Here is an 11,198-nt window from a genome sequence, read left to right as displayed (position 1 = left end):
ACTGTACGCATACGCATACGCTCTGACTAATATTAAGCACTTGCTCATATTTATTAGATTCAAATGCATATAACATATCAACATAACTTAACTCTCCAATTAATAAAAAAAAAAAAAAAAAACACAACTGTACTTGAAATTAAAAAAAATCTATTTTAACTATTTAAAAAATTCACGCTAATCAAATTGTTAATCTATTGCATTTAGCGTGTCGACCAGTAATACATTAATTGAATTAGGCTCACTGAATTTGAAGATATTGGGAGTAAACATAATGTGGGAGGACAATTGTTTTATAATATCTAGCAACTTTACACAAAAAATGCAAATGCAAAGAGTTATGCATTAACTGCAAACATGTAAATGTAAATATTCTGGATCACATTCGCAATTATATTTACTATAAAGTCTATTGGATTGAATTTTCAGACATTCATATTTTCCGGAAATAATCTGGACTTATCCGTATTTTCACTACCGTTTACTTTCTCTTCCTCACCTGTCTATTGCAAATAGATGCCACAACAAAACTGCTACTGTGGATATTGTGACAAGTCACCGTCAAGTATGTTTCAAATCAATCATAAACTGTCAAATATAAATTCCGTTAATTCCGTTAACTTGACAAACACGTTTATTCAACAAATATAAACTGTAATTGTGTATTACTTTGAATTGAACTGAGAATTCTACTTTCGTTTTTGACTTGATATTATTATTGCATTGAACATTCTATATTTCCTTCGTACATATTGTAAATATTGTATTTTTATTTCTTTCAGTTTACCAAACAATACACACAAGTTGTTATTCTTTATAATTTGCCGACATTGCGATACAACCACATGGTTATACTAGCTGAGTCAGACTCAGCATAGTAAATTGACGACAACCTGTCTTTACATATCCAGACAAGGAACGATAACGTAGCAACGTACATACCTTTACACTGACAGTGGACTACATATCTTGTGTGTACTCGGCAGCAACCAAACAACGTTGAGTCAACATGGATCCCAGTCATGTGGAACAACAAGAAGAGAATCAGCACCCAGATGAAGATGTCCCTGAACTATTAGAAAATCCGTCTAATACAATACAGTCAGACGAAAATCCCGAGGCTAGGCGAGTACGTGACCTCACGGAAAAAGGAAAAGGAGCTTTCACTGAAAAACGTGACAAGTTCTGTCAGGAACAAGAGGCTCTCTGGACAGACATTAAATCCCAGTTATTGGAAGTCACGACGCCTCCTAACGAGCTCCAGCAACTCCTAACAGCCCAGGACAAACTTGTTAAAGCCTGTAATAATTATCGCAGGCTCACAGATGAATACCTAGACTTTCTGAAAAGGACCAGAACATTGGAGAGTCAAAAAGAAATTGATGCATGTAAACTCTCTTTGGATTTTCGCCTGTCCAAAGTGGAACTGGTTATGGAAAAACTACACGAGCATCGCCTCGCCCTAACAAAGGCCAAATCCACCAAAACAAAGACCTCAAAAGGTAAGAAAACCTCACGCAGCGGTAGCTCTAACTTGTCAGACATGTCAAGCCTAGCACGGAGAAAGCGTGCCAAGGCAGAGGCTGCCAAGTTTAAAATAGCCTTTGTTGAAAAACATGCACTTATCCTACAACAGGAAGCAATGTTAGAGGAACAAGCCCTGTTCAGACAAATTGAAATTGAACAGGAAGCCGCACGTAAAAAGGCTGAAATGGAACAGGAAGCAGCACTTAAAAAGCCTGAAATGGAACAGGAAGCCACACGTACAAAAGGCAGAAATGGAACAGGAAGCTATACGTAAAAAGGCAGAAATGGAGCAAGAAGTCGCTCAATGTAAAGTTCAACTAGAACAGGAGGCCGCACAGAGAACAACTGAGCTAGAACAGGAGGCTGCTCACAGAAAAGTGCAATTAGAACAAGAGGCTATACGCAGGAAGGCTCAAATGCAACAAGAAGCCGTACGGGTAAGCCGTGAAAAAGCCGAGCTGAAAGCCAAGTTTAACCTTCTTGAAGCACAGAGAGAAGCTGCAGCCGCAGAAGCCGAGGCTCGTATCCTGGAATACGATGACAGCCAAGCGTTTAGTGATCTCCCTGACGAAAAGGAAGACCCGTTCCAGCGTGTGCAAGATTTCGTCAATAAACTTCCTGTATCAACTGTTGTAAAGGAAGCTGAGTCACGAAGCACCAGCGTTCGTGCCATCCGTGGCACTGAACTTGCTGTCACAGACATATGCTGTCTTGCCTTCCGATACTAAGTCACCGGAAGTTACCTTAACCCCAGATCTGGGATTAGTAACCGGCATACAAAAACTAGGCCTTTCAGATGAGAGCCCTACTGAACACCAAAAACAGGATGTTAAAGAAGCGATCCCTGTCTTACAAACAAAACAAGACGTTATAGAAGAGATCCTTGCTGAACACAAAAACAAGGTGTAAAAGAAGAGATCCCTGTTGCACACCAGCAACAAATCAACCCAACATCGGAGATTACTAGATTTCTCTTGCGTAAAGACCTGCTTTTCTCCCGATTAACAAGCTTTAACGATCGGGCAGAATCCTTCCATACATGGAAAGCAAGCTTTAAAAACGTGACAGACGAGTTACAAGTATCTGACTCGGAACAGATTGATTTATTGATCAAGTGGCTCGGTCCTGAGTCTGCTAAACATGCCATAAGCATAAGAGCGTCGAACGCCAATAATCCTACAATAGGTATGCAAAGATTATGGAAGAGGCTTGATGAGCGGTATGGTGCTCCAGAAATGTTGGAGGCCTCTCTCAGGAGTAAACTTGACAAATTCCCAACCTTGACAAATAAGGACAACGCACGTCTTTATGAACTGTCTGACATTCTATCAGAAATAGAATACCACAAGGAAAATCCCAAGCTGGGATGTCTGCTAGCTTATTTTGATTCACCGACCGGAATAAACCCTGTCATTGAAAAACTACCATATGGACTTCAGGAAAAGTGGATTACAAGGGCGTCTAGATACAAATCTAACCACGGCGCTGCCTTTCCTCCTTTTACAGAGCTATCTGCATTCATCAGTGAAATCAGTAGAATTAAAAACGATCCCGGATTCATCTTTGGGTCAAAAGTCACACCAAATACAAAAGGTGCTGCGCCAAGGTTCACGTCTTACCCCAAGACTAAAGTTGGTACTCATAAAACAGCGGTTGAGCAGCAATCTGGAGACGCCAGCAAACAAGGTCTTTGTATTCTGAACAATACAAAGCATTCTTTAAATGAATGTCGAGCGTTCCGAGCCAAATCAATAGAGGAACGCAAAGGTCTTTTGAAAGAAAACAATGTCTGTTACAAGTGTTGTGATTCTACCAAACACAGAAACCGGGAATGCAATGCACGCATAAGTTGTAAAGAATGTGGAAGTAAACAACACACTACCGCTCTTCACATCACTAGACCATAGCAACCTGCAAGTTCTCAGTCTAGCTCGCCCAAGGAAGACTACGGCGGGGAGCCAACAGAAACCGCTGAAACTAAATCAACCTCACTGAACTCTACCTGTACTGAGATCTGCAAAGATACATAGAGCGGGAAATCTTGTGCTAAAATACTTCCTGTGAATGTTTATCACAAAGATAACCAGGACAAAGTTATTCGTTGTTATATGTTGTGTCATGTGTACTATTGTTTTTCTGTTTTTCTTTTTCATTTTTAGCCATGGCGTTGTCAGTTTATTTTAGATTTATGAGTTTGACTGTCCCTTTGGTATCTTTCGTCCCTCTTTTATTCGCATGTACGCCATCATTGATGACCAAAGCAACCGGTCACTATCATCGCCCGAATTCTTTAATCTTTTCGACGTCAAAGATAAACTGGAGAACTATACTTTATCAACATGCTCCGGCAAAGTAATCACTTCCGGGAAAAGAGGAAGAGGTTTTGTCATGGAATCAATCAATGGTAATGACAAGTTTGACCTTCCTGTACTGATTGAATGTTATCATATTCCCAATAATAGAGACGAAATACCTACTGAAGTAACAATGCATCACCCTCATTTAAAAAAAATTAGGGGTAGCATTCCACCATAGAGGAAAATTTCCAAATTCTTCTCTTAATTGGCAGAGACCTTATAGAGGCACACCATGTCCTCGACCAGCGCATAGGACCACCCAGAACTCCATATGCACAACAATTGAAACTGGGTTGGGTAGTGATAGGAGAAACCTGCATTAACAAGCAGCATGTGCCTCTTGAGTTAAATGTCAAAATAATCAACATTTTACCTATAGGACAACCTTCAACCTTTCAACCATGCACAAGCAAGTTTGACATCCGGAAAAACTACACAGATCCTGTAACGAAAGATTTACAATCGCCACTCTTTGAAAAAACAAGGGACGATGATAAGCCTGAACAGTCATATGAGGACAACATGTTCATGAAGCAGATGGACAACGAATTTGTGAGAGACTCGGAAGGAAGTTGGGTAGCACCGTTGCCGTTCCGAGTGCCAAGGCAGCCATTGCCAAGCAACAGACAACAAGCTCTTCATCGTGCTAATATTTTAGACACAAGTTTGAATAAAAACCCAGTTAAGCGGGAACACTTTCTTACATTTATGAGTAAGATCCTAGACAATAATCATGCAGAGCTTGCTTCACCATTGAATGAACATGAGGAGTGCTGGTATTTGCCATTGTTTGGTGTTTATCATCCGAAGAAACCCGATCAGATAAGAGGTGTGTTTGATTCTTCCGCCAAATGTAACGGAGTTTCACTTAACAGCGTCCTGCTTACATGTCCAGATTTGACCAATGATCTCTTGGGAGTATTGCTGCGTTTCAGGAAAGAAATGGTCGCACTAACTGCAGACGTTCAACATATGTTTCATTGCTTGGTGTCAGAAAAGACCACCGAAATTACCTGAGATTTTTATGGCATAAAGACAATGACCTACAGGAGAGCCTTGTCGAATACCGCATGAGAGTTCATGTTTTCGGAAATAGTCCGTCACCTGCCGTTGCTACGCTTGGACTCAGAAAAGCAGCTCAAGCATCAGAATTAAGAGTTTGGCAGTCACGTGACTAGCTTTGTTACAAGAGACTTCTATGTCGACGACGGTCTAACGTCATGTCCTACTAAAGAGGTAGCTGTTAAGCTCATGAAGGACACACAACAAGTATTAGCAAAATATGGAAACTTGCGTCTTCACAAGTTTGCCTCTAATTGTGCGGAAGTTATGTCTGCATTTCATGCCAGTGATTTAGCTTCAAATCTTAAAGATCTAGACTTAGAATGCGACAGCAAACCCCTACAACGTAGTCTTGGTCTCAGCTGGGACGTAAACACTGATAACTTCTTATTTGAATTATCATCAGAAAACAAACCGATCACTTGGAGAGGAATTTTATCAACGATAAACAGTCTCTACGATCCTCTTGGATTTTTGGCTCCGGTGATTATACAAGGGAAACTTCTATTAAGGAAAATAGTATCAGAAACAATCGATTGGGACCAACCTCTCACTGATGAGACAGCATATGAGTGGAAATCTTGGAGAGATACTCTAATTGCTATCGAAACAATGCGCATCCCACGTACCTACATGCCGTATCTCAGCAAAACCGCCACAAAGGAGTTGCATGTATTCTCTGATGCATCAGAAAAAGCCATAGCAGCTGTTGCATATCTACGCACGACCGACAGAAGTGGTGAACCAAACATAGGTTTTGTTCTTGGGAAAGCTAAAGTTGCACCAACAAGTGGTCATACTATTCCACTCCTTGAACTATCTGCTGCAGTATTAGCAGTCGAGATAACACAGACCATCATGGATAATTTAGATTTATATATAGACACCGTAAAATTCTACATAGACAGTATAGTAGTCATAGGCTACATCAGTAACGAGACAAGAAGGTTCTTTATCTATGTCGCCAATAGAGAAGAGAAAATAAGAAAATTTAGCTCTCCAAGTTAATGGAATTATGTACCAACTAACCGTAATCCCGCAGACTCGGGACAAGGTCCGTACCAGCCCATGAAATTCACAGCAGTGAATGGTTATTGGGACCAAAACAACTTCTTTCCTCAGAACAGAATTCTGAGGACATATACCATCTAATAGACCCAGAAGAAGATGGAGAAATCCGTGCTACTGTTAATGTTGCAAAAACATTTTCGACACCAGAGCATAAAGGTATCGGAACTGATAGAATCAATCGATTCTCCAACTGGACATCACTTGTGCGAGCAATAGCCTTTTTGGAACGTTTCTCCCGTTTACACGGGTCAAAACAGGCATCATCAGAGACTTCTCTGGATAGTTTTTCGAACTCCGAAAATTTCATCTTAATATCTGCACAACATGAAGTTTATGGAGATGAAATAGATTGTGTAAAACGTCAGACACAAATAAATAAGCGGAGCCCGATAGCTAACCTCAATCCGTTTTTGGACGAACAAGGACTATTTCGAGTAGGAGGCCGTATTGCCAAATCTGACTTAGACCTCCGTGAAAAGAAACCATTGCTCGTCCCTGGACGCCATCATATAACGACTTTATTAGTTCGACACTATCACAACAAGATAAAACATCAAGGTCGCCATTGCACAGATGGAGCGATTCGATCCGCAGGATTTTGGATCGTAGGAGCAAAACGCTTGATCTCATCTATTATTCACAAATGTGTGACATGCCGCAAACTCAGAGGAAAAACCGAGTATCAAATCATGTCTGATTTGCCAGAGGACCGTCTTGAACCTTCACCTCCGTTTACTAACGTTGGAATAGACACCTTTGGACCCTGGACAATTGTTTCACGTAAAACACGTGGTGGATACCCCAACTCAAAACGTTGGGCAATTTTATTCACATGCTTAGTGACAAGAGCTATTCACAACGAATTAATCGAGGAAATGAGTTTTTCAGCCTTCATAAACGATGTCAGGAGATTCGCCGCTATAAGAGGCCAAATTGAGATTTTCCGATCCGACCGTGGAACGAACTTTATCGGGGCAATCGATGATTTAAAGATTGACTCAATCAATGTTGAAGATGGACCCTTCAAGAACTTTCTGTACAATTCTGGTACAACTTGGATCTTCAATCCGCCGCATTCGTCCCACATGGGTGGAGCCTGGGAGAGAATGATTGGTATCACCAGGAGAATTCTTGATTCTATGCTGCAGCCGGAAGAAGCCTAACACATGACGTGCTCAACACCCTAAGGGCAGAAGTTTCAGCAATAGTGAACTCTAGACCTCTGGTACCGGTATCAACAGATCCAGAGAATCCGTTAATATTAACTTCGGCTATGTTATTGACACAGAAAACCGACTACATATTCACCTCAGATCATCTTGGAGAATTCGATAAACGAGATCTATGTCTTGCCGAATGGAGACGAGTACAGGCTCTTGCCAGCGATTTCTGGTCCCGTTGGAGGAAAGAGTACCTGCCGTTACTACAACAACGACGAAAATGGACCGAAGATCGTCGTGATCTCATCGAAGGAGACGTCATTCTTCTAAAGGACAAAAACATTTGCCGTACCCAATGGCCCGTTGGAATTATAGTGAACTCATTTAAAAGTTCAGACGAACATGTGCGAGTAATCGTTAATGGGAAAGCCACAACCTAACACGCCCTATCGTGGACATGATTCTTCTCATAGAGAACAACCCAGTGTAATTATATGTATATATTTTGGATTAATATAGTGACATTCATATGTGGAATTATACTTTCTAGAATAGTGATATCAGATAGATTTCAGACGGGGAGTAATCTGAATCACATTCGCAATTATATTTACTATACAGTCTATAGACCACTTTCGAGTTCATCCGTCACCGGAAAAAACTCATCAATTATATGCGCCTTTATGACGTCATTTAACAGATAGAGGGGGTCTCCTGTATCCCGGCACTATTTACGTTCATCAAGCGTCTTGGTGATCGTCATTGTGCAGGATAAACTAGAAATAATGGTTGTTCTGTAGGTACTTAATGACAATTCCCTAATGACATCAATGCTGATTGTCAATTTTGAGAATTCAATTTGTCGTATAATTCGTACAATATAGAATTATAGTTTTCCAACCACTCACTCGAAAGTTGTCTATTGGATTGAATTTTCAGACATTCATATTTTCCGGAAATAATCTAGACTTATCCGTATTTTCACTACCGTTTACTTTCTCTTCCTCACCTGTCCAGTATGTTTCAAATCGATTATAAACTGTTAAATATATATTCCTTTAATTCCGTTAACTTGACAAACACGTTTATTCAACAAATATGAACTGTAATTGTGTATTACTTTGAATTGAACTGAGAATTCTACTTCGTTTTTGACTTGATATTATTATTGCATTGAACATTCTCTGTTTCTTTCGTGCATAGTGTAAATAGTGTATTTTTATTTCTTTCAGTTTACCAAACAATACACACTCTGTAAAAACTCCTGTATCATTTCTGGTGGAATTATAATCTACAATCTTCACACACAAGTTGTTAGGGAGCTACCATTTGATTTTTATGGGGGGGCTAGGATGAAAAATTTTGTCCTGGATTTTTTTTTATAGCTGTAATCTCGGTCCTGCCTTTTTATTTTTCACTCTGTTTGGTCCTGCCTTTTTTTTTTAGTTTATCCTGACTTTTTTTTACCTAAATTGTCGTCCTGACTTTTTTTTTTTGCAAGTGTCTCATCCTGCCTTTTTTTTTACTCAAAACTCCTGTCCTGCCTATTTTTTTCAAATTTCATCCTAGCCCCCCCATAAAAATCAAATGGTAGCTCCCTTATTCTTTATAATTTGCCGAGATTGCGATACAATCACATGGTTATACTAGCTGAGTCATAGTAAAAAATATTACTTTACTTGTGATAGCAAGTGTCACCTTGGGCGAGAGTACCAAAATAGGATTCAGATATACAATTAAACAAATATTTAATTTAAATTGTTCGTTTGTTCATTTTATCCATCTAATTGTAATAATTACAATTTGTAAAACTAAAAAAATAAAGATTATGGGATGATTCCACTATATAGTTTAGGGCCGCTTGGCGACCATAAAATCGGCCAGCGGCAGTTTATAATCGATTTGAAACATACTGGACGGTGATTTGTCACAATATCCACAGGAGCAGTTTTGTCGTGGCATCCATTTGCAATAGACAGGTGAGGAAGAGAATGTAAATTCCCAATTCATGAAAATAAAAAATAAATCGGTATTTCCGGAAAAGCTTTATTCGTTATAAATATTGTCCTATATTTTTGACTTTAGTGGAACCCTAACAACGATTTGATTATGTAAGCATGTGGTAAACTGTTTTAGCAGCTGGATTCAATTGATTAAAATGTTCTGGGAGTATTTGATCTCGTAAAAGTAGATAAAAAGGTCAGGAAAATGATATTGTTTCGTTTTAAGATTGTATGCATAAAAAATTCCCAATTGGGATAAAAATTCCCAATTTGATGTTCAAGGGACCCATTTGAAAACACCTGGAATCATCCCTGAAGATTGTGATAAATGTTTGTTTAAATGTAACCCATATTTATCGGTCGTCCAACTGTCTATATCAATCTGCTCAGCTCTTAATAAAACTCCATATCACGGCTTTGTGACGTCAAATACGTTAACTTTGACCCGGACATATCAGCAACGTCATAATGTTTGAATCGACGTTGATAAGTTTGACCCGAACTTATTAAGTCAACTTCCGGTTGCTGGTGAAACTAAGACAATACTTCCAAAAGACACAAATACAGCCCGATAAATCGATTATCAGGTTATCGGCATATTAATATTGTAAAATATCAGCTGCTCGACATAATATGAAGGCTTTTTGATCTCGTTCTCTTCGCTTACTCGACAAAAAGCTTCATATTATGTCTTTCAGCTGATATTTTACGATATCAACATGCAGACAACCTGATAATCGGTACGAACCGGTCCAATATGATCCAATAACATGTATTGTCAGCTCGTTCTGGGCTATACGCCTATACTCATACGGTCCGACCGTACGCGTATGGTCGGACCGTACGATTATATGTATACGGTCCGAACCGTACGCGTACTGTCCAAATATACATATGGTCTGGAACATGTCTATTATGTATCCCAAATAGGAATGTATTTTGATAAACACATATCAATTACACCTATGACAACAAGTTACACATGACGAATAATAAATTACATATAAACTACTGTAAATTCAGAAATTATTGCGTGCATTTGTTATTGCGATTTTGTCATTTTAGACTAAAATGCGATTTTAATTTTTGCGATATTGAGAAATATTTGGTCAAAGTTCTTTAAAATTGTCTCAAGTCATGCAAATACAACGAAAAAAATCCAAGGATAGCAAGGCACACGCGTACGTAGGGAATAAAAAAAAAAACTTCATATAATAAATATCCCACTTTTGGCAATTTTCTGAGTAGGAAACTGAATGTTTTTAACGCATCATCTTGCTCAATTTTGCGTTCATGTCAATTCTGTATTTGTACTTTATCTCCATCTTTAAATATTACTGATGTTTCAAAAATCAATAAAAACTCTTCAAAAATACAGTATTTTATATTTAATGATATACATGTATGCGTGTTTAGCAAGAACACAAATAGTGTTGGAATTAATCAATTGGAATTCAATTCAAGTAACTAGTTGAAAAATTCCAAAAAATGAACATGCAGTAGAATTACAAAATGAATCCCTTATAATAATAAATCATATCATCACAGGAGAACTGACTTCTAAGTGCAAAATACGGCGATGTTACGTCCAGCTGTTGGTAAAAAATCATCACAGGTACACCAGTCTTAAAAAATTGTACCCCATTTCCCTCTTGGGTCAAACAAGTCGAACGACCAAAATACAACTGTTGCAAATATTTTTTTATGATGTGATTTTATCAACCCAATATAATCAAGTAAACTTTGTGTTAGACATACCAAATTATATCATCTGATGTAGGATATTTTTCTGGTGAAAAGAAAGAATAAGTATAAATAATGACATTTGAAAGTACACATACATGTAGTTATCGATGGGTAAAATGGGATAACAATCAAGTCAGAAGTGTAAGCAGATTGCTATACAAGTAACTCCAATGTTAGACATCGTATTTCATCAACGTTCAAGGAGATTTATGTAATTGAGTTATAATAACCTTGTTTACAGTAAAATTACACTGAACGTCTCCTCAGCGGTT

The 11,198-nt window shown here is 38.6% G+C and overlaps 2 protein-coding genes across 3 annotated transcripts; both read left to right on the top strand.

Moving 5' to 3' along the window:
- Positions 1–827: 827 nt before the first annotated feature.
- LOC139493926 (plectin-like) lies at positions 828–10,752 on the top strand. Of its 2 annotated transcripts, none has more exons than XM_071282097.1 (2): positions 828–8,490; positions 8,772–10,752. In XM_071282097.1, exon 1 carries the CDS (start codon positions 1,010–1,012, stop codon positions 1,799–1,801), a length of 792 nt encoding a protein of 263 aa, XP_071138198.1. In that variant the 5' UTR covers positions 828–1,009; the 3' UTR covers positions 1,802–8,490; positions 8,772–10,752. The 2 variants fall into 2 exon arrangements, with proteins under 2 accessions (XP_071138198.1, XP_071138197.1); XM_071282096.1 differs by having other exon boundaries at positions 1,761–8,490.
- On the top strand, positions 6,707–7,180 carry LOC139493986 (uncharacterized). Its single transcript, XM_071282154.1, has one exon. It carries the CDS (start codon positions 6,707–6,709, stop codon positions 7,178–7,180), a length of 474 nt encoding a protein of 157 aa, XP_071138255.1.
- Positions 10,753–11,198: the final 446 nt, after the last annotated feature.

This window comes from Mytilus edulis, chromosome 11, assembly GCF_963676685.1.
Source record: "Mytilus edulis chromosome 11, xbMytEdul2.2, whole genome shotgun sequence".
NCBI lineage: Eukaryota > Metazoa > Mollusca > Bivalvia > Mytilida > Mytilidae > Mytilus > Mytilus edulis.
This window is presented reverse-complemented; position numbering and strand designations above follow the sequence as displayed.